The sequence below is a fragment of the Ambystoma mexicanum genome, chromosome 3q (assembly GCF_040938575.1).
Source record: "Ambystoma mexicanum isolate Mex_15411 chromosome 3q, UKY_AmexF1_1, whole genome shotgun sequence".
NCBI lineage: Eukaryota > Metazoa > Chordata > Amphibia > Caudata > Ambystomatidae > Ambystoma > Ambystoma mexicanum.
The window spans coordinates 68,637,002-68,660,983 of NC_090926.1; the positions used below are offsets into that span (position 1 = coordinate 68,637,002).

Consider the following 23,982-nt stretch of genomic DNA (forward strand, 5'->3'; position numbering starts at 1 on the left):
CTCAATACCCCCTTGGAGCCCTTTGGATTTAGATATTGCTACTCCCCGCACCACCATCTTTAATGCCTCCCATACTGTTCCCACCGAACTTACACTACTCGTATTAATTTCAAAGTATTCCTCGATGGCCTCCCTCAGATCCTCTCGAAAGCCTGCATCCTTTAGAGCCTCAGTCCTGAGCCTCCACGTCGGGATCTGTGCTCTGGGGGGTTGATGTTGCTACTCTATGACCAAAGGCGAATGGTCGGAGAGAACCCAGGCCTTGTGTTCCGCCCCCACCAATTTCTCCCACTATCTCAGCAGATCCGAACACGTAATCTAGCCTTGTGTGCAGGTCATATGGCGCTGCATAGTGCGAGTATTGCCTATCCGTTGGGTGTAGCCTTCTCCACACATCCTCTAGGCCCAGGTCCATCAACAGTGTACTCAGAGCTTTAGCTGCTGGTGCCGGCTTTTCTGATTTGTCATCTGACCTATCTATCCTGGGGTTCAGAGTGAAATTAAAGTCCCCTCCCCACACCATCGCGCCACCCGCCAGGGGGCTAATTTTACTATATAAAGACCTAATATATGCCGCTGTATCATGGTTAGGGGCATACAAATTTATGATATTCACTTCTCTGTTCTCCAGGAGTCCCGCCACCACCACCATTCTGCCTTCCGGGTCTATTGTCGAGCTAAGCAGCTGAAATGGTACATGCGGTGCCACCCATGTAATCACCCCTCTTGCATATGCCAAATCGAATATGTGGCCCCCATGACAGTACCCCTCCATTTCTTCCTAATCACCTCCAACTTCTCCTTGGTGAGGTGGGTTTCTTGTAGCAGAGCTATGTCAATCCGCATCCTCTTTAGGTACATCATCACCTTGTTACGTATTAAGGCCCCACACATTCCAGGTCACAATTCTGAGATTACCCGATGCCATTGATTTGTTCGTCATTTCCCTGTAGGCTCATACACAAACTCAAACTAAAACTCCCCAAAACTATATACACCACAAACTTCCCCTCCTCCCCCCTACCCACCTCCCCACCCACACCAAACAACACCCTCCCCAACAGTTGCCCAGCTCCATCCCTGGATCTCAGGCACCCCCACATCTAGCCCTGCCTAGCAAGCCTATACTCTGGGCTCAGCAGGGTAAAGTCGCCCTAATGGCTACTTAACTACCAATTCTAGGGGGTAGGTTGCTACCATCCCATTGCTCTTACTACCCATACTATCACTTATTTTGTTAATGCTATTCAGTTCCAGCATGAAGTTGATACTCTATATTCCAGTCCAGCCAGAGCACAAGGTCCAAGGGCTACAAAAATTCACTCAAATCTCCCGTGTTCCCGAAACAAGTCCACCTTCCCACTTATCCCCTTAATGTCCATGGCACCGACTCCTCACTTGTCACGCTCGAGGTGATCTCAGTCAGCCTCCTGTTCCGGGTAGCCCTGCAGGTCCAGCCACAAGGCCGCTTCCTCCGGAGTGTCGAAAAAAAGCTTCTTGCCCTTATGCAGCACCTTTAGCCTCGCCGGGTACAGAAGCATATATTTGATGCCCGCAGCACGTAGCCACCTCTTGACGGCCACGTAACTATACCTTTGCCTCTGCACCAGCATCGTATAATCCGGGAACGCCGTGATATTGGTGGATGCTCTCTCAATTGTCCTGCCCTTACGGAAATATTCCAGGATCTTCTACCTGTCTTTGTAATTCAGGATCCTTGCAATTATTGGCCTCGGCGGAGCTTCAGGTCGTGGCTTCCTCATCAAGGCCCGATGGGCCCGCTCAACAGTAAACCCCTGTGAGAGTTTTTCTGCTCCTATCCCCTGGAGGATCATGTTCTCTACATAGTCCTTGGAGTCATGGGCTTCCTCCCCCTCGGGCAGGCCGACCACACGTATGTTGTTCCTCCTCGCTCTTCCCTCCGCCTCCTCCACTCGATTTTCAAGGTTGGTGACCTGCTGTTTTAGCACATGGACCTCCTTTGCATTGCTCGTGCTGACCTCCGTGTTGACTTTCACTGCGCTTTCCAGGCCACTTGTTCTCTCCGCCAACGCACGGACATCTTGACGCAGCACGGTAACTTCGATTCCCACAGCGTCAATTTTATTCTCCAGGGCCGTCCGCAAGTGCGCCATCGCTGTGCCCCATTTGGTGCTCAAATCCGTTATAGCCGCCAGGACCTGACGGTTATCTCCTTCTGCGGCACCATCAGCGGAGGCCGCGCCCATGCTTGGGCGCCGCTGTCGCAGGGGTCCGCTGCGTTTTCGCAAAGACCTCCATTGTGGATTGTTTGGATTTGGCTCTCAGTCCTTTCACAGACATCTCGCGATTCCCTATCTTACCTGGTCCCCACACTGCGATGCTGTTGTGTCATGCTCAGGTCCCTCAAATGCTAGGGCGCCAGTTGCGGCGGGTTGCGTTGTGCTGTGGAGCGCGGCAATGTATTCAAATGGGCTGTCTTCTCCCATGTATTCCTGCTGCACACAATCATCCATGCGCAATCAACGTACTTCGAGGTGCCACACAGAACTCAACAGCTGCTCACCTCCTTTGCAATGGCCTAGTTACATGTAGGTTTTGCCAGACCGGGGTATGTCCTGGTAACAGTGTGTTACACACTCGCATGTCTCAGCCATGTCAGCAGCTGGGCGCGGCTGTGGCTGTCCGTGGCTGTCGTCCGATACAGTGGCTGCATCAGAGGGCCGGCAGTTTCGTTTCGCCGCCGCGTCCTGCTAGATCCCTTTGTTCTCTGGGGGCGCTGCCATTTTGGTGTTTTCGTCCGCGGCCGCTCCCCAGGATACAATGCGTCCGTTCGGCAGTTCTCCAGTCTCCCGCGAGCCGCTTACACGCTCACGTTCTTCCCGGCACCTTCCCACACGCTTGTGTGTGTTTTGCTTCCAGATTCAAGTGGAAAACATGCGTTTGTTGAACGGATTGGGATGTCGGATCACGGAGCACACGGGGCTCACAGCCTTTTCCATGGCTGTCCAAGCCACGCCCTAACGGGACCAAACTTCAGATATTTTCACAGGGCCTACCAGACAGAGAGGTGGTAACAGCACCCTTCTTTTCTGAGGCATTACAAAGTATGTTTGTATTAATATAGTTAATGCTCTTGTCCTGCAAGAAAATATGAAGCAGCTAAGGTGGACTAATACCAAAGAGCCATCCTATGTTATTTCCTTATGGGTAAAGCATTGAGGAAAACATTTTGGGGGCCATTTTTTGGGGTGCAGTGTGAAAGTCATACTATTATTAGTTTTACACCTGATTAAACTCTCTGCCTCATTTTCATTTGCTTTCAAGGCAGAAAAGCGGAATTAGCATCTCTGCCGTGATTTGTTTAACACCTGCATGAGAGTTTCATGCATGTGTAAAACAAAATAAAGTCCTTTGGAATCTGCTTCCATTTAGCACCTGCTCATAACAGGCAGAATACATTAGAATCCGCTGTACTTACCGTCTTCAAAGAATAATTTGAGGTGCCATTTTTTACAAGACAGAGTGTAACAGTAGCAGTAACAGCTATTTTGCCAGGTTTTAAGTCTTGCATTCCGCCTTCCAAACGTTGAAAATTGCATGAAGGGGACCCAACGGCATGCAAGTGCTAATGTTAGCTGTCCACAAATTGCTATTTACACTTAATAGAAAATGACGCATTTTCACGTCTTCAATTCCTACACAATTCCCAGGAGGCCATCTGGAACTCTGGTCCATCCTACATCTCCAGAGAGTGGCACCGGTACATTAAAGTCAACTCAGATTGTCCCAAACTGGCCTCCTCAGGGTGCCAAGAATCAAACTAGTCATATCGTGGTGGTTTCATGCCAGATATGTAACAGTTGCCAATCACCCTGAGCCATCAGGAGAACCACAGAAGTTTAACGGCATTGTTGAAAAAAGACTTGTTTGTGAAGGCTGTCTGAAAAAAAATGTGTTCTTCTTGATTACCAGTATGATGGTCAAAGGGCTGTGTCCCCCCCACCACCCCAAACTACCAGTTGTTTCTTCTATTCTATGATTTCTGGGTCAGACCACCCTTCACCCTTCTCTTCAAAGGACCCCCCAACCTCAGACAGTCTCTCTCTCTCTCTACCAAACCCGGCACTACAAAGCGGTTGTGCTTTATACATGTAGCGAGTTAAAATAAAAGTCATAATGAATGAATACAATATATACATTCCAGAGATTGACATTCAAAATTAATCTAACACCACTGAGGATGCATTCTTTTAATGCAGACTCAAAGGAGATTTGAATTACTAGAAAACACATGAAATTGTACCACCACTGTGTAGTTATTATCTAGTACTACCACAGAATAATAAAGAGGACATGCATTCCAACCAATGACCCGGGAAGGAAGACTGTCCGCCCAGAGCAACATGATTTTTTGTACATGGAAACAAACCATGGTTTGGATGAGGACACCTCATAAATGGTCCCGGCAGGTTTATATTTGGAAGTAGGGGATTCCTCAAGCAATGAGTAAAACCCAGTGTGGTGATTCATGGGGGACAATGTCAGTGACCAGGAATCCGGTTTGTTTTTTCATTCACTAAAGCAGATTCAGCAAAACCGCTATAGTGCAATCCCCATAGGCAATTATGTAATTCCCAAGAAGATACCAATTGTCTTGGTTTCTACTTTGAACTATTAGCAATGGTACTATATAATGACAAAAAAATCATTGCTAACTCACCTGAGTCAGACTCAGAGCTGTGTTCCGCCCCTTCTTCACTTTGAGGGTCCATCAAAGAATTGTCAGCGACATCTTGCTTCAGAAGAATTTCTGAACTGTGAAATTGATTATCTAAAGAACCAGATGTTAAAATGGTATATTTTTTAGACAGCAACTCACTGAATAGATAAAAGCACATTCAATTCAGTTTTATGTTGTCATTATGGTTCATAACATCTATTAAAGAACCAATTATTCATTTCCTTCATTTCATCACCTACTTTGTCCTTGATTAATCATTTCTTTTCAAACTCATTTCCTTTTATAATAATTGTTTTACTCCTTAAGTGGCTATTTTGTTAATGATTAGGATGTTGTCTCAAAATGTGTGTTCACCTTGGGATATGGAAGAAAACATTCTCATACTTTTAAAACAATTTCTTTTTTCAGATATGTGAAAGTTATTTTCTAATCATTAGGTACCTATAGGAGTAAGAGTTCCCTACTCGGTAGTTCCACGGGTTGCTAAATTACAGGTCTGACAGCCACTCAATAGAAACACGAAGAGATAGAACATTGATTCTAAACTACCTTTGTGAAGAAATCAGCATCTTACTAGTGTAGTTTGGGCTCCCAAACCAAGAGATCTCAATTTCTGTTTGTGTATTCGGAAACAAAACTTGTATTTCAGGTTCGGTATGACTGCGTAAGCAATGTGTGTGCTGTGAGGAGGCTAATGATATATACATTGTGGCCCCTCAATTATCCTTGAAACCTAATATCACCTGTCATCTGAACAGATGCTGTCATGGTGCTCTGCCATACACAACAAAAATCCCATGTACTGAATTTGGCTAATTACTGAGCTTTTAGGCAATAAAAAATAATTTTGTGTATCAAATGGATATTTATTACATAATCATTTAGGATTTAATTAAACATTTGCAAAAAACAATGTGCAAAGTTTTGTGAGTGACACATTCTACGATGCCTCTTGGCTTCCTACCCCCTGCAGCAGAGAGTTTCCAGAAATGTGATTTGCATATCCTTTTGAGGAAGGATCCAAATTAGATTATAAAGTTCATTATGTGATCAACTACCAGAAGCTGAGCATTGCGAGCTGAGAGGAAGTGTGGTCGCTGACACTGTCCTCCAATTGGATCAACACACTGAATACATTGGAATCCAAACCATGAAAAAGAAACACTAGGGTCTGGGAATAAAAAGCAATCTTTGAAGGAGGAGGAACAAGGCAGCTGCCAGCGAAGAATTGGAAACATGCATGAAGATTCATATAAATTTGCCATCTACCAATATACATACCAATAGTTTTTCTGCTCTACCAGGTGTTGCTAAAGTGACACCACTAAGCTAAAACCTAAAAATAGGTAAAGCCAGTGAAGCAAGGCACCGCAACCATGAGTGAGAGGAGCAGAGGAGAGGAGAGATAACAAGGCGTGAGTCATCTGAAACCAAAATAGGGAAAGCACAAGAAGTAGCCTTGACAGATGTGAAAAAAGCAAATGAGCAAAATAAGTAGGACATGGACTGAAATTAAGCATTGGTGGATAAACTCCAGAATGGGCTTTTAGCCCAACAAGCGAAAAAAAAAATGAAAATAGCAAAATAAGTTCACTGTGGAAGAAATAGACAAGACAAACTCACAAAAAGCATCAGATATGGCGAAAACACACATGCCCATTAATTAAGGGTCCCCCGAATGCTCCTGAGGCAACACACGATAAACCTCTGACTGAAGAAGCACACAGAGGCTTGAGGAGACCTGAAAGACCTCCGTCAGTGAATCATATTTTATTTTCCTTTTGGCACACTCAGCAGAACATCAATTGTGTAGTAAAGACGCAGACCAGATTAGGATTGTAATACATTCTATCAATGCAGTCCTCCCTGTGTGGCAGGAACCAAACCCTATCCTCTCAACATTTGCCAAACATATTCCTTACTCAGCGATTAACTTTTAAATATTGCAACCCTCCGGAAGCCCTGTAGCCCATACAGCCAGGGACGAATGAATTTGCTTTCTCGAAATCTGCATCCTGGTGTCTATCAATACTTCTGCGTTAGACATGCAAGACTAAAGTTGCTTAACATTCTCGGTCGGAGTCAACTGCATTTCAGACGGTGCCAAAACATATTTTTCTCTTATTCCAGTGTCTTGATGCAATATCTGCCCAAGACCTAAAAAGTATTAGGCATGTTGAAAATATGGGTATGTGTTGTCATCCAACCTGAGACCCTCCAGCAACTATGTTCTCCTCTAGTTAAGGTTGTATATTAATGTTCGAAAAAAAACATTCTGTTCATGGCATCTAGGACGGCCAGAGTAATTGAGCAATGATATAGTACGACTTCCAGAGGCTTAAGTGCTACTACTTCAGGAGAGAAAGGATACACTTTTTCCAAAATTGGCTGCCATTCCTTTACATACTCTTGGAGCTGGAAATGTTACCCATAGAACAAAGAATCACGGTTTATGAAATATGTTCCCGCAGAGATACACAAGAATAATTTGTTCACCAATATTATTAGGGTATTTATTGAGCACAGACCTAGCTGCAGGAAGCAACAGAGCGCTTTGTAAGTCATAGTGGGGAGGTACACAGTGAAGGAAGCATAGATACAATGGTGTGTGCAGCTAAGCATTTATTTAATTTATTTAATTTCCTTGTGTGGCCAGTTTTAGTTGGCCGAGGTTGCCTGGCCTCATCTGGCTCAACCGGATCTCGATCCCGGTCTGCCTGCTCTCACAGGCTCTTTATTTGCACTTCCTGCAGACACTGCAAGTCTTTTCTCACTCTCTACTCTTCTGTTGGAGCCGATTGTCTAGTACTAATTTCATGTGCCGCTTTAAAGATGGAGGCCGACATCAGCGGAGGCGCCTTTAGCGCCAAAATCATGCCCATCTGCATCCATCCGCGTTCCAGATGGGTTATGGACGCAAGATATGTCTGGTGAACAGGTAAAGTCTATGGGGAAGTTCTACTTCAACTCTTACCGCAGGACACGGTTATGCACCCAAACTGGAGCAACATGCCTGGGTCTGTTTCTGCAGGGGTTGGTTCACAGATTAAATGTTTATTGATTAATGCCCGCTCATTGGGGGCACATGCTCAGTCTGTTTAAGAACTACTTCACAAACCTTCACCTGATTTGGTTTTCTGAACAGAAACCTGGCTTAATGCAGCATCGGGCCCTCGGGTGGCCTTTGTGCTGCCACCTGAATATTGCATATTAAAGCTGGATAGCCCCCATCCCCCATGTTGGAAGCGGTGTGGCCTTGATCCATCATTCCCGTTTTGTATGCACAACTTCTACGCTTGCACACAATCTTAAAATGGCGGCACTACTATTGAGGATAGTCATCGCTTCCTCTAGAGTCATTCACTTCAGTTTCACATATTGACCTCCCACCAGCTTTGCGCTGGACTTCTCGGAGGTCATTTCACATTTGAATTTGCATACCGCTGAGCTTATTATTTTGGGTGATTTTAATTTGCACCCAAACACCCGTTAGATGTTCAGGCGGGGCGATTGTTGTCCGCCTTCATTGATTGAGGGGTTTACTCATGAGCAGGGGAATACCCTGGATCTGCTTTTCTCCCCTGTGGGTTTAGTGGCAATTTGACCTCCCTTGCCCAGGTTGTGGTCGGACCATTTTGTTATTCCTTTTGCAATCCTTTCTCCTCCTCCTTCTGATTTTCCTGTGCTCTGTCGTCCTTCTTATCGCTATTGGCGGTGTCTTGATTCTTCAGCGATTGTGGAGGAAATCTTGTCTGTTTGTCAATCATTGAAGGTGGTGGATCTGGCTTCACTCTCAATTGCTTGTTCTGCTGCGGCTGATACGCTGGCCCTTTTGAGAAAGCCAAACCCCTGTTGTCTACCCTCAGAGCCTTGGTTTTCCACGGAATTGACCAACCTTTGACTTCTCTGCAGGCAAGCGCAGTGTAAGTGGTGGGCTTCCAACTGCCTGGCATCCTGTAGGGCTCTGTGTAGAGCCACAGCATTTTTTCAATCAGCTGTTCTTGAAGCCAAACATCTACACTTTTCATCAAGATTGGAGTTAGCAGTGAACAAACCTAGGGAACTGTTCAAGCTTGTCCAATCACTGTCAGCTGCTCCCATGTCTAATGCCATTGTTCTTTCTCAGTTATTTCTGGACAAGATTGTTATAATCAGTCAGCAAATTGTTGACTCAGGGTCTCAATCCTTACTGTCCACTAGAATCTGGGCCCCCCTGACTGTTCTATGCCTTGGGTGGAATTCCCTCTGTTTAATACAGAGGACATAATATGGCCATGAATATGCCTCTCCTTCAGATCCCATTTCATTGGCAGAGGAGATTATGCCTCGTATGGGCCTTTGGGTGTCATCTGCAAGGACGTCTTCTTTTTCCAATAGCTCTGTTCCCCCTCAATCAAGCATGCTATGGTTATCCTGCTATTGAAAAAACCCTCCTTGGACCCTTCCGTCCCGTCTGATTTACGGCCTATCTCCTTGCTTCCTTTCTTGATGAAGCTGCTTGAACATTTGGTGGTGCCTATTCTTCGCTCCTTTCTTGAGGACTCTGGCTTCCTTGATTATTTTCAATCTGGTTTACGGCCCGGGTGAGGTCCCAAATCGGTGTTGGTTTCTGCAGTGGATGACATAGCTGGCGTGGTAGATTGGGGCGGTGTCAAAGCGCTGATTTTATTACCTCTATCGGCTGCTTTCGACACCATTTTGGCTGACAAGCTTGTCTCGGCGGGCATCACCGGTTCGGACCTTGCCTGGTTCTGTTCTTTTCTTTCAGATCATTCTGAATCTCTTTCACTTTTCCCATTTATTTCTGCCCCGGTGCCCATCTATTGTGGGGTTCCACATGGTTCAGCACTTTATCCTCTTCTTTTTAATATCTATATCCAACCTTTGGTCAAACTTATTCACACTTTGGGCTTTAGGTGTCATTCCCATGCAGATGACACCCAGACACTGGTGCGTCTCGACCTGATACAGCAGTCTATGGCTATGCATGTTGCCAAGCATGTCTTATCTCCATTAACACGTGAATGAGTGATAACTGGCTTCTTCTCAATGGTAGCAAGACAGAGGTCTCAGTGGTGGGTCCCACATCCGGCTCTCTGTTATGGACTGTGGATTTTTGGCCTTTGGTCACTTGCCTAAACCTGTCCAGGTGGCAAAAAATCTCAGAATTAAAGTGGTCTCATCCCTGTCCTTGGAACCACAGGTGAGCTTGGTTTGTCAATCAGTTTATTTCAAACTGAAAGTCTTACGGCAGGTGCTCCCTTTCCTTCCGGAAAGCTTGCATGTTACTAGGAGACTTTAACAGATGGAGGGGCAATATTAAAGATAAAGAAGGACTGACACTGGAAAAAGACCTGAGTGCTTTTGCCTTTACCGTGATTAATAAGGAACCCACGACTTTGAAAGGCAATCAACTAGGCTGGGTAATAACCTCCAACCAAGACGTCTCTATGGAAAGGACCACTCCATGCATATGGTCTGACCATTAAAAAGTGGAATTTGTAATGACTCCAAAAAAGTGTCCCGCAAAAAGGAAAAACTAGACAAAAAAAGGTCTACAGTAGAAACTTTAAAAACATCACACCTCACATATTAGCACAGTGCATACACACGATCATGGCATGCATTTCTGATGTGGATACTTATGATAAAATAGTGCAAATATACAATACTAGAAATGGTTGACCAGAATGCGCCCAATGAAACACAAACAGGTTAGCGCCAATTTAAATCATCAAAAATTGTTCAACACGCAGACTAACAATCTGAAGAGGGAAAAGAGGAAAATGCAAAGTAGATGGCTAAAACATCCCTCGGAGGCCAACAGGATAAGGTGCAAGTACATAGAGAAACAATACAAAGAAAAGATTACAGAGGCAAAGAAACATTTCTTTAACAAACAAATATCAGCGGCCACAAACTCAACTAGTAAACTTTTTCAGATCATAAAATCAATAGAAAAACCTTTGTCACCCCCCTCCTATCTTACATCACTCACAGGACGACAGCGATAAGGTGCAACAGGCCTTTAGTAATAAAATCCAAAAGGCTCGAGAGGCAATAAGGTCAATTCAAGTGTCCTTGCACGATCAAGTTAACCCAACAAGAGGAGAATATGCCCTGAAAGTAGAAAATACATTTAAGTTCAGTCCTGTCTCTTTAGAGGATATGAAAATCCTTTTTTCCACCATGTGACAAACAGCCTGCTCAGATAAAATCCAGACCCCCAAACTGATAGTAGAAAATAAGGACATCTTTTCACCCCTACTTACTAGAATGGTCAATGCATCCTTCAGACACTGTAGATATCCAGTAGCCATTAAAACTGATACTGTTACAGTGCTGGTTAAAAAACCAGGACAGGATCAGAAGGATCTCCGCCCGATAACAAAGGTTTTAGAAGGTCGCATAGCACGGAAACTGCATTGTTAGACCTCCAAACTCACATGTTAGACATTATGGATGAAGGCAAGACGGGCATGCTAGTTCTTTTGGACATATCAGCCGCCTTTGATTTGCTGGATCACTAACAACTCCATTGGGCCTTAGAACATTCTGGAGGTTGTTCTCAGGAAGCAACAGTCTGGGTGATCTTCCTACCTGAATGAAGATCTAAAATACACTGGGGTGATCAATCCTCCCGCCCTATATTCATCAATTGCAGTGTGCCACAGGGCGCCAGTCTGTCCCTCCCCCCCCCTGCTGTTCCACCTGTACCTTTGGTGTCTCTGTACTCTTCTTAACAACATAGGAGTTTATTTTACCAACTAAGCAGACAACACCCAGTTGGTGGTCGAGCTGAGTGGCTGCCACAACACGGAAAACATCGATGCCTGGATGAAGGCAAAATGGTTATCTTTAAATGGGAGCAAGACCGAGCTGATGATTTTTGGCTCTCACCAAGCAAGGTCTAAGCTAAGCCCGGAATACTCATCAATTAAGATCAGAGATTCTCTTATCCCGGTCTCAGGGAAAGTAAAAACCCTGGTTATATACCTGGAAGCATCCTTGGGGGCTGAAGCACATGTTGCTTACCTAAACAAAAACTGTCAGTATTACTTGAGATTGCTTAAATTCATCAGACCTTATTTAAGTGAAAAGAACTGTGCAACCATTGCCAGGGCCACTATCCTCTCCAGACTGGATTATGGGAACGCCCTTCTGCTAGAAGCTAGTAAGGGGTGTATACCGTGTTGTCAAATTATACAAAACAACGCTGTGAAGTCCCTCCAATGGCTAGCTTTAGAGGACCGAATCAATTTCAAATCCATGACTACGGTGCATCGTTGCATCTTTGGACTAGCCCCTGCCTATCTGAAAGATCAAATAACCCTTTACACCTCGGGTCGTTCTTTGAGATCGGAGGCACAAGGCCACATTGTATGCACAGTAGCCAAAAGCGCAAACGGTCAGGGGCGTTCTTTCCCTGCAAGAGCAGCTCAGACATGGAACTGCTTACCGAGTTCACTAAGACTGGAGGCAAACTACACAACCTTTAGAAAGAAACTAAAAACAAGCCTATTCATGTAAAAAGATCTAGCCCACTTCACTAAACAACCTGGTTGTCCCGTATATTATTTATTGTCCTTGTCTTCATGTATGCGCCCTGATGCCTGCGGGCTTCGGCACAATATAGATAAATAAATAATAATACAGTGGTGGTATCCACCATGGTGTTGGGATCTCTCAACTATTGCAACTTCCTATATTTGGCTCATCCCCTTTTACCTACTGTGCTGCCTGCAGTGTCTACAGAATACAGCAGCCAGAGTAGCCTTTGGGCAGCGTTCCGGGCTTCGCCCCCCTACCCTGGCCACTTTACATAAGCTCACGGTTGCCAACTGTGTAGAATTTAAGGCATTATGCATTGTCCATTGTGCTTTCTATGGCACTACAAAACAGTATTTACAGGCAAAGTTTTGCCCCTATGTCCCATCGCGTTGCCTTCACTCAGCCTCCCTTTGTCTTATTCAGGTGCCTCGTTTCCAATGCTCTAGGACCGGGGGTCGTGCTTTTTCGGTAGCAGTCCAACTCTGGAATGCTTTGCCTTTGTTCCTACAGAATACAAAGGATCATCTCTCTTTTTGTCAGACCTTTTTGAAAAACCTTTTAATTTAGGTCCTCCTCTAAAGGGCATGACTATCGGAATGAATGGAATGCGGGGGACAAATACATCTCCTTTTCGCTTCCTGGTCAACACTGTTGCTACAATTATGTTGGGCAGCTAGCACTATTTGTAATAGGGTAACAGAAATGAGTGTCTCACTTCTTTATATAGCAACAATTTGGAAACTTCTGGGAGGCTGCCTGCCATCACCTTCGCCTCTCAGGTCGCCTCTCAGGTCCATTCGCCTGCCATACACCTCGCCTTCGCCTCCCGTATGCCTTCGGCTTTCGCCTCTCATATTCCTTCGCCTCCCATACAACAATGCTTTGCCACGCCACAAACCCACAAACACAACATTTTTGACTTTTATATATATTAAATAGATAAATAAGCAAATAAATAAATAAATAAATAGGAATGGTTCAGGGGAGGACAGGCAATTTGACAGGAAGAGATCTGCTAGTAAACAAGGGAGGAAAAAGGGGGAATATAACATTTCAAGGTAGGACGGGAGTGTGTATGGACATAGATGTTAGGGAGGAACCATTCCTTGAGGAGGAAGGTCTTGAGTTCCTTCCTGAATTGTATAAGTGAAGGAGTAAGTCTCGTGTTGGCAGTGAGGAGGTTCCACAGTATGGAAACGTAGACAGAGAAGACCTTTCTTCTGGTGCTGTCATTTCTGCACCAGCAGAGTTCAAGTCTGCAAATGTCCTTACTTCTGGTGGATCTGTTAAGTGCTTGCAACCGTAGCTGGAGCAGTTTGATGAGGTTTGGGCTGATGCAGTTGAATGTGTCCATTGTTAAGTCATGCTTTTCAGCATGTAGGACACATCTTCATGATGGCAGAAGTGCGGGAGAGGAAAAAGGCTTAGAAATCAGATCTGAAGTCTGGGATGAATGGCTTGATTTTCGGCAGGAGGGAAAGTTGGCAGCAAGCCGATTGTGCCTACGTTGCTTTGTGCCCCTTGAAGAAGATGTGGGTGTAGATGTAGAACCCAAAGGGCTTGGCACAGATGGCCAGCTGGGATGTGAAGCCCTCAAATTGCACAGCTGAGAGCCAGGTTTGGATGTCAGGGAGTTTGTTGTTGTTGACTAGCAGTAGGAATTCTGTCTTGGAGGTGTTGAGCTTCAGGTAAGGACTGAACATACATGAATGGATCAATGTGAGGCAGGCCTTCAGCATGTGGATCTCTTTGATGGAGGTTATCTTGATATAGAAATATGTGTCATCTGCGTATTGGCGGTTCTGGATATTGGAGTAAGGAGAGTTGATGGGTAGAGTTGGTGATCCGGAGGAATACATTTGGACAAGTTGGTGGCAGTTGGCCAGGTAGGATTTGAACCATCTGAGGACTGTGTTGCTGATCCTCATGCAGCAATGTAGAATGTCGGGGTGTGTCTGGAGGTCTATTGTGTTGAACGTGGCTGAGAGGTCGAGTAGAACCAGGCAGCAAAGATTTGAACAGTCGAGAATAATAAGGGCATCGATCACCCTGGTAGTAGTCATTTCCATGCTACATCTGAGTCGGAATCCAAATTGGTAGGACTGAATGAGGTCATTGCCATTGATGTGTTGTAGGAGTTGTGTGGCTACTGCTTGTGCAAGGATCTTATCTAGGCAGCGAAGATCGGTGATGGGGCGGTTGTTGCTAAGGTCGTCAGGGTACGGTGTTGATTTCTTGAGAAGCAGGAGGGGTTGTCTGGTTTTAAGGGTCAACAGGAAAGTGCCTTGGCAGAGAGAGTGGCTGATGATTTCCAGGTAAGGGCAAAGTGCTTCATTCAGAAGTGTCTTGATTATGAAGGAAGGGAGGATTCTGTCCACATACTATGTGGTCTTCAGAGATGCTAAGGTAGCAATCAGGTCTTTCATGGTGAGTGTCTTGAAAGTTCTCTAGGTAGTGGTAGTTTAGCAAGATAGGATGTGTGGTGTGCTGTGGCAGAGTTATTTATGTGTTAGCAGATCATGCTGATTTTGTTGAGGGAAGATTTGATGGCAGGGGGGTTTCAATGGAGTCAGTAGGAGTGGTTCAGGCAGAGGTTTGATGCAATGCTTGATGGCTTTGAAGAGGACTCTGCTTTCATTCTTGGCCTTGGCTATGGTGTTCTTGGTAGTGGTGATCAGTCATCTATGTGTGCCATTAAGTTCCATGAGCAGGGTGAGGCTGGATGCACTACAGGATTGTTGCCAAGTCTTTTCTTGTTTTTTGATTGTTCTTTTGTTGAGGTTGAGTTCTTGACTGTGCCAGGGTGCAAAGGTTTAGGCTTGAGGCTGTGTTGTTTCAACAAGCATAGCATCAGATGTTTGTGTGGGCGGTGTTGAGATTTTGGAGAAGCTAGTCACAATCCTGGTTCATCTAAGGTGGATTGGCCTATGTGAGGTGGAGTTTGTCGAGGTATTCCATGAGAGGATCCATTTGGAAGTTATTCAAAGATCTGAAGGGTGTTTTTTGCTGGGTTACTGATGGGTGTGCTAGACTCTGGTGGTGAGACAAAAGTCAATGGGGATGGTCCAACAAATTGAGTGGTATTCGAGACCTGTGATGGAGGGTAGGCAGTTTGGTAAGGATGAGGTTGAGGATATTACCTTTCCTGTGTACTGGGCCTATCATGTGCTGTGTGAGGTTCAGTGTGTCAAGAAGGTAGTGGAGATTTTCTTTCATGGAAGTGCTACAATGGGTTGCCAGAGATATTGAAGTCGCAGAGGAAGATGTTGGCGTGTGTGAGAGACAAGATGGTGACCAAGTCTGTGAAGTCTACGATGAAGGAAGTGTTGGGCTTGTAATGTGTGGTATATAGATGAGGTGGACTTTGACTCTGTCCATGGGAGAGCGAGAATGGTCACGATAGGTTTTTGAAAGAGGCGATGGTGGTGACGTCCAGTTGGGTGCATGGCCATGACGCCCTCCCCTGTGGGTAGAGGCAAGCTATTCCTCACCGGGAGAGACTCCCACTCTGTGGACAAAGACTCCCAGTCTTATGAGGAACCCCCTAAGCAACAAATCACGAACCCCCCTTCAACAACACCCAGTGAAGAAAGATATGAGGAACAAACCAGAATCTGTTATTGTCTTCCAAAGACACTAATTATACCTGTGAAGGAAAACTTATATGGTACTGAGACACAGAAGCACAAGTGCAGCTTCCGACACATGGCTTTGGAGAGGCAAAGAGACACAAGAAATTGAGGTGGACGCAAGGTGGCCTGAGCGAAAGATAAAGGGTGGTGTAACCGCAAGTAACTTGTGGTGGACAGGGGGTTGTGAACAACTCCAACACCACTCCCATTGAGGTATCGTAGAGCGAACCGACAAAGGAAAGAACAGAGGGACTGTATGCGAGATCACAGAAGAAACAAAGCCAACCTGGCAAGCGAAGGAGAGGGTCACAGCCTGTTAGAAACCCCAGTGATGTTATCCCTGAACAATCCAGGTAACGGGGAAAGCGGAAGGGAGGAGGACTGAAGATAGTTACAGGAATGCTCAGACTCATCCCATTCGAGATAAAGGTCCTCATTACACGGATGGCGGTGAACTATTAGCGCCATGGTTCATGCCGGTAAAATACCGGCACTGCCTTGGTCCAAAGGGGAATTACCGCCCTATTCCAAGGTTGGCGGGGCGGTAATTCCCCCTTCCACCATTGCCCATCCCCATTCCCATTTTTGCCCCATAGGGCTCTATGGGAATGGGGAAGGCGCTAATTACGGTACCGCAAATTGCGGTACCGTAATTAGCTCCCTGGTCCCTTTGCGGGTTGGTTTTTAACGCCTGCAAAAAGCAGGCGTTAAATTCCCCAACCTGCAAAGGGACCTCGTAGTAAGGCGGTAAGGATTTACCGGTAAACCCTTACCGCCATCCGTATAATGAGGCCCAAAGTATCAAGAGTAAATGAAGAGATTGAGAATCATTACTGGAACGCTCATACGAGTCGAGATATAATATTAAGAGTGAATGAAGGACAAGAGAATCAATACTGAAACACTCAAACACGCCCCAGTCAAGATAAAGAGTAGACATTGAATAAAGGGGAAATCTTAAATCTGAAGGAAGAGAAAGGAATAAACGTGTCACATTGAAGGAAAGGGATAAACACAACTAGAATAAGACAAGAAGAGAACAAGAAAGAAAGAGAAATAGAGTGAAAGTGACAGTTGAAACCTTGAAGAACAGAGTATGAGAACTGTGTGATTTAATAAAAGTAGTTACCAAGAACTACTTAAGGATACTTTATTGAACTGAACTTGGTGAAAAACCACTCCACAGGAGAAGGGAGTCATTCTCCTATTCTTTTCTTGTTCTAATAGTGGTAGGGTGAGGATAGGTTAGTTTGGACAGTGGACTGATTTTGACTTGGACTCTCAATGATGACTGACGAGCACCTTCATTTTGTTAGGTAGGGAACACCCTTAGCATAGGGAAAGAGAGGAGTTTTCACCTTTCTTTTAATAAACAACAGCAGTGAGATGGAAAATCAGAGTGTGTTCTTCTGACCCACCACAGCAATTAATTACATTTTTGGTTGAAAGAGAAACTAGGATCACAGTGGAGAGAGCACCCAATGGGAATCTACTGTGTACAATGACAGCAAAACATAGCGTTTAGAGACGTAGACCTAAAAGTGAGTGGTAAGATGAAGAAATAACCCCTTATATGCAATGACATGGAGTGGCAATTTTCCTCAATTCCTCAAGACATGAGGTGCAAACGCACAAGCGACTGTTGTATATTGCAGAGAAAGGAAAAGACAATGGAACCAAACACCACACCTGGTCCTACGCGCAGCAATAAAAAGGTACACTTTTTTGAAGCGCAGATCTGCCATGCCACTGGGAAAAAACATGGACATCTAAAAAGGGAACCAACGTTACCAACCAACCCTGCACACATAGGGCCTTATTATGACCCCGGCAGTAGCTGTGCCGGTAAAAACGGCATGGCTGCCGCCGGAGTCATTTTTTTCCGGCGCTCAGCAATGGGGACTTACTGTGGCATTACAACCCCGGCGGTCCCGATAATTCCCCAATTGGCGTGTGCCGGATAAAATTACTCCCCATTCCCATTCGAGTCCCATTGGACTCAATGGGAATGGGGAGGAGGGATGCACCGGCACTGTGTGCAACAGTGCTGGTGCACCCTTCAAGGTCTGCGAGCGGGTGCCGTTCCGCCGCCAGGTCAGACCTGGCGGGCTGGAAGGCACCCGCTTGCAGAACTCGGAGCATGCCCGTCCGGTAACAACAGTGCCGATATCTTACTGGCACCGTTTTTACCAGACCGGCATACTTATAATGAAGCCCATTGTCTCTCCAATCATCCGACAGAATGTCAATTGTTCCTGATGGCACATCAGACAAGCCTCTGTTCATATAGGTTGCAAAATAATGCAGAAATAATAGGGAAATGTTTCCCAAGATCAAGTGTGTTTGATATTGCTGAGAGAGCTCTGACAAAGTGAGCAAACTGGCATGAAAACCGCAGGTCCAAAAAACAGGATGCAGGCGAGTGAAGTGCAACCGCCATTTTTTCAGGAGATTGGCCCCAGACCATCTTACTCCTTATGTGGCACACAAACCAAAGCCCATACCTCACTAACAGAGCCACAGACCTTCCTCAATTGAGTAAAGAACACACATCATGTCTTTTCAGGAAGGTCCAAAGAAAAGTTAACCGCTAAGGCAATTATGCTGGATATACAGAACCCACTCCTAACATCATTAATCAATGATATTGTATTAGGCAATGTCAACTGTTTAACCTCATGTTGTCTGAATATGTCTGATGAGACTCAAAATGGGTAGAGCATGGAAGACTGAAATAGCCTGGTCTGCCCTCCACTAAATTATACATTAAATAAATAATTCTCTAAATACACATTTACAAGGCCAATAGAGTAGGTACTTACCTGCGAGTTGGTTATTATGAACCTTGTCTTCTGGGCAATGGAGATAATACTGCCCTTCCTCGTGCTTGATCCTTAATAACAAATCAGGATTGGCAGGGGGCGGAGAAGCTGTGAGGAGAAACAAACTTCTACATGTCATGTCGCAGGATTCTGTTTACAAGCCGTAAAAAAAGAATGTATGACATACACCTGATATGTGTGCAAGTCTCTCAGTTGTCTAAAAATATCCCTTTTCACCCCCAAGATCACTCTATTACTCCAAAAAGTAGTGGAACGATAAGTTGCCTGTCTAATATGAGGAACTACATGGAACACACACCATTGGGACCCTTGTGTCTCTCTGGTGACTCTGAACTGAAGCACGACAGCCTACCTAAGGCAACTTTATCACTATGCCACATCATACCGGGTAAAAGAAACTCACAATGGCTGCTCAGTAAGAACAGCATGTGCATGAAACCCAACAATGATGGACTGATTGATTGATTGAAATATACTTAAACAAAACAGTGCAAAATCAATTGCATCATGAGTATTTCATCTTCAAGGATCAAACGTCTGCATGATTAGCTGCTCAGAACAATTTGCTTTCTTAAAGCATTCATAACTTCAAGAGGAGATGAGTGAAGTGGGATCATTATTCCACGTGTGGGAAACGTGCCTACCTCCATGATAGAAACACCAGGGTTGTGAAACTTCCAGCTTTGACTGAGATCAAGACGCAGCCTGGCATATATCTACGGATGATATGCCCTAGAAAAAGTTGTGCAAATACACACTTACATACAATAGTGAATATATGAAAGGCCTATGTGACTGGATAAGGAGACAACAAATAGACTAAGCTGCTTATCACCCATTGCAGTCCTTTACTCTAATATACCGGTGAACTAAATTAAAAGCATTAACCATAGCACCCACCACAGAAACTTGATCCATTGGTGGGGGGAAAAAAGACAACACTCCGGCAGAGAAGCTGTAGTTACTATAGTTTGGGGAGTAAAGACTGATGTAACCTTCTAGTTCTATAGTTCTTAAGCACATGCAAGAGGGAAAACTCAGGTCGGACAAAGTTGGGTGTAGAGCAAAGAGCAGTTTATTTTGGATAGGTTATCTGCTCAGAAAAAGGAACTTCATATTACAGTCCTTCATTTTAAGAGAACTGGCCCTGACTGATGCAAAGCGTCACAACCATCCGTCCTAATGGGCGCCAACGCACATCCCAAGGCCTTGCTAACTTCTGGAAATACATCAAACCAAAGCAAAGGCGGCTAGACAAAAAACAGTGTGAGCGCTTCTGTACTGAAACCACTTGCGCCATTATACAAGTGAATGAGGTTTAGTTATGTTGGGCATTAATGCTCATACTGTCAAAATAGGCCCAATACCTTCACTGCCCAAATGTCTGAATTCAACAAATCACTCAATAAAAACATTAAAAGCATACAAAGTGGGCAAGTGCGAAAAAGGTTATGTAGCTTCCTTTTAACCCACATTTCTTAACCTTAACAGTATCCAACTCACGTGCAGCGGCATTGTTAGGAAACCTTTCCTCTGGCCAAAGCGGGTAATTGTGTTTTTCCTCTTGCTTGATTCTCAATAACAAATCCGGATTCACGGGTGGCTGAGACACTGCAAATGCAAAGAAACGGTTGCACTTGTTTTAGTCCTCTTTTCTCATCTTTGTGTGTTTTATCAGTGCTTCTCTAGCCCACACACCCTGATCACAGTCTAGTGGGTTTCATCTGATTGTTGCTATTGAGACCCATAAGTAAACAATTCCTAGGCCACATCCTTCTTGCCCTCTCAGAACCACAAAACACTTAGATAGTTGGGTCTATTACCTCCAAAGCCCAGTCTAAGGCTAACTACACATTAGAAGCCCAAAAAAGACGCCACCCTTCCTTCCCCCCTTGAACAGGAGTTCCTTATTTTGTCAGACTAGTATATCCCTTGAATGATCAAGACACTTACTCATGAAACACTGCAAATGGTTTTGGAGTGTTCCATTTATCAGGAAACGCTCCTTCTGCAGTCGCGCCTCCCCTCACCAATTCCAGATTATCCCCAGTGTTTTACTAACTCAAGTCAATTTGAATTCCTGCTATTTTTAGCAAACTCTAGAATAAAATCCTCTTTGACTTACAATGGGCCCATTGTTTCCCATTGACTAATTTGTGGTTTTCATGTTTTACGACTTCAGAACCACTGTCGGAGCCCAGCTCCACTCTCACATTAACAAGAGTCCAAATCCAACTTATTGGAATCCACAACACAACCATGACCACCCACTAAACAGCTTTCGGCACAATATTGTTAGACTCAGAGGGTTAAAGTAAGACAAGCAAATCACTCCCACATTGATGGAATTGTGCCATTCAAGACCTGCTGCATCATGCACACAGATTGGACACCCTGCGCACTATCCTTCATGGTTGATAAAACGAGGTTTAGGAGTTCAACAATTTCGGGCTCAAGATGACATGGGATTCTGTAGGTAAAGCAGTTGCATCCCCCCAGTCTAACAGATAGACTGACTTTCATCTGAGTGTCATCCTTGTACTTCACTGGCAGCATTTAAATAGCTCACACATTAGGTGATTGGCTCTTAGATAGCAAGACAGCCGCCATTCTCATGGCCCGTGCTGATTTGGACATGTAGGAGAAGAGTTGGGTTGAAATTGGTTTGGTAAGATAGTATGAGTAAAGAGGGTAGCAAGGTTGTTACGGCTATGAAGTTGTTGTGTGCCGATCAGGAGACACCAGTCTCTGTGCGCAGGTATGTTTTCGGATGTGCAGAGTCCAGTGAGACGCGCCCTGGGTGTACAGTGGATTGAATATGTTTGATATTATATGTTGTGCAGTGACCCATTCAGGTTCATTCTTGCATACATCCTTTGTGCTTTAAGAGGGTGGTCTAGAGTGTTGGGGTGTTTCAGCATTGTGGTGGAGTGGAGGGATGTGCTGTCGGGAAGTATGGGAGGCTGAAAAGCAAGTAGGCAGTATTGGCTTTCGTTGAGTCTGTGCCGCACAGTGTCTTTGAACTATATGGTCCCCAAACTTGATGTTTCCTTCTGACCTGCTCCATGATCTTTCTGACCTGCTCCATGTCTGCACAAGTGTAATTTCACCTGCTCAAGCGATGTATTGCTACCAGTGTTATATTTCGGGACTATGTGAATAGACTACTCCAATGTTTTCCAGAATACAGCTATGGTTAACTCAGTCCACATCAACCAGGGAATGTACCATTTCCTGTCACTCGGGGCACACCCATTATCATGACTTTGGACTTGCATCTTAAGCCATGAAGCTAAAGATGCCATAACTGAAAAGGGCGAGCCTCTTTCAAGTCGACTAACGTGACTCTGACTGTGTGCTTTAATGTTATTCTTGACACGGAGATGTCAGTGGATTATGATCTGCACAGTGTTGGGAAGGGGGTAATATCTTCCTGCACGCCCAGGTGCTTTAGAATAAGACAAAGGCTGTCACCAGTAATGTAAGAGACCAGGGGATAGGGGATGCCCTTATAGTCTTCTACACAATGATATTATTGCATACTTTGTAAGTGCAGTGCGTGTAGTGCACATGCGGGAATAGCAGCCATCTTAGATATCAGCAGTCATACAGTGGCACAAAGCTTAAATGTAGCACGGCAGTCAGCACCCCAGGCCTAGGCCGCGAACATGAGCAAAGGAAAAGGTTGTATCCCAGACACTGATGAGAAAAGCCAGTGTTACACAGACCCATGAACTCTTCACTGTCCTAAAATGTTGCCAACCTCTGCGCCCTGGGAAGAATGTGCCCTGCAAGGCTATGGGAGGAGGGCTGAATGTCTGTGAACAGTGCAATGAGAGAAGGATGGCACAGGCCTCCAACCCCCACTAGTCCCAAACCGAAGTTACAGCACCAAAATGCTCTGGCTTTAGGACTCCTGAATTCCAATGTAGCAGATGTCTCCAGACCAATGACCATAAACCGACTGGAACACCGAACAATCAAAAGATCAGAAAGCAGGGCCTTCCTGCCTTCATTTCTAGGTCATGTGACTTGTGCTGCAAGGTGCAGGGAGGGATGAAATTATAGCTCAGAACTAGGGTGGGGGACCTTAGAGAAATGCCGGCCTGTCTGGGAGCGAGTTAAGTGTGTGTGAGTTAGTATGACCTTGGCTTTCCACCAGAGCCCCTGTTTGTTTGTACCAAGTGCACTGCTACATAGAGATAGATGTATTTTCTTAGTTAGTAATATAATTATAACTTGGCCATCTGCTAACCAATGACTGCAACATCGCCCATGTGGAGGAACATGGACGGACGTGGATGGGACCAATGGCCTGGCATCCCCTATGAAGCTGGTGACCTATGTGTAGGGTCTCACCAACCAGCAGCACGGGTTTCTACTGTATGTGATGACATCACTGATGATGCTATGTACCTTCTAAATGTGCTGCTCATGCAGATTTTAGCAGAACGTTCCGTGGCAGCAGAGTTCTATGGTGGCGCTTTTTCCTTTTGTATGGAAAAATACGTGCTATCCTTGCAAGGGGTGTATCTGGCCTTTTTCCCTAGTGGGTTCTATTTCTTCTCGTGTGAATGTCTTGGGGCTTTCCTGCAAAAGTATCAAAGTTCTTAGTGTATATGGACCGCTAAAGAGAAACTCAGACATGGTAAAGTTATGAATATCAAAGGAAAACCCATGTTTAGGGGGCATGAAATTAAGTAATAAAAAGCGTGCTTATATGACTGCATTTAATTAAATAAAGTATTACTACCACCAGGTGCAGCACAAACATCCAGGGTGCTCTGAACAAGGCAGTAACTGCTAGTGTTCCATCAGAGGTCGGTTCCACTTAACAGGCTTGTCAGACCTCCTCTCTCTGCTGTAGTGGTAGATGGGGGGAATTCAAACAGTAGATTCCTTTTACAGCTTCACTACTGCTGATCCATCAGTTCTGATGCAATAGAAATAAAAAAGGGTGTGGTGGCAGGTTCCAAACGTGTTTGCCCTCCAAGTGTGCTTCTTTTGAAGGGAAACCGACATTCCCACACTTAAAAAACTGTAGCGGGCTATACTGGGCATTAAAGACACTGGAGACTTTGTGCTTCGGCGGGTATGTCTTGCTAATTTAGGACATGTATAAAAGAGTTTAAGAAAATGAGGTTGAGAGTAACACAGTATAGCATAAAGCCCCACTTTCAGGAGCGAATATGACCAGTAATCAGAGCCGAGGCTCGCCAGCCTGAGCCTAGGC

At 45.0% G+C, this 23,982-nt stretch overlaps 1 protein-coding gene across 1 annotated transcript in view; it reads right to left on the reverse strand.

The window, feature by feature from the left end:
- The window catches only part of LOC138582140 (zinc finger protein 282-like), a 120,975-nt gene that overhangs the window by 31,404 nt on the left and 65,589 nt on the right, over nt 1-23,982 (reverse strand). The window contains exons 4-6 of the mRNA XM_069653156.1: nt 20,253-20,360; nt 18,729-18,836; nt 4,703-4,813 (exon numbers count right to left, since the gene is read on the reverse strand). Coding sequence (XP_069509257.1) covers nt 4,703-4,813; nt 18,729-18,836; nt 20,253-20,360 — 327 coding nt within the window. The remainder of the gene's footprint in view (nt 1-4,702; nt 4,814-18,728; nt 18,837-20,252; nt 20,361-23,982) is intronic.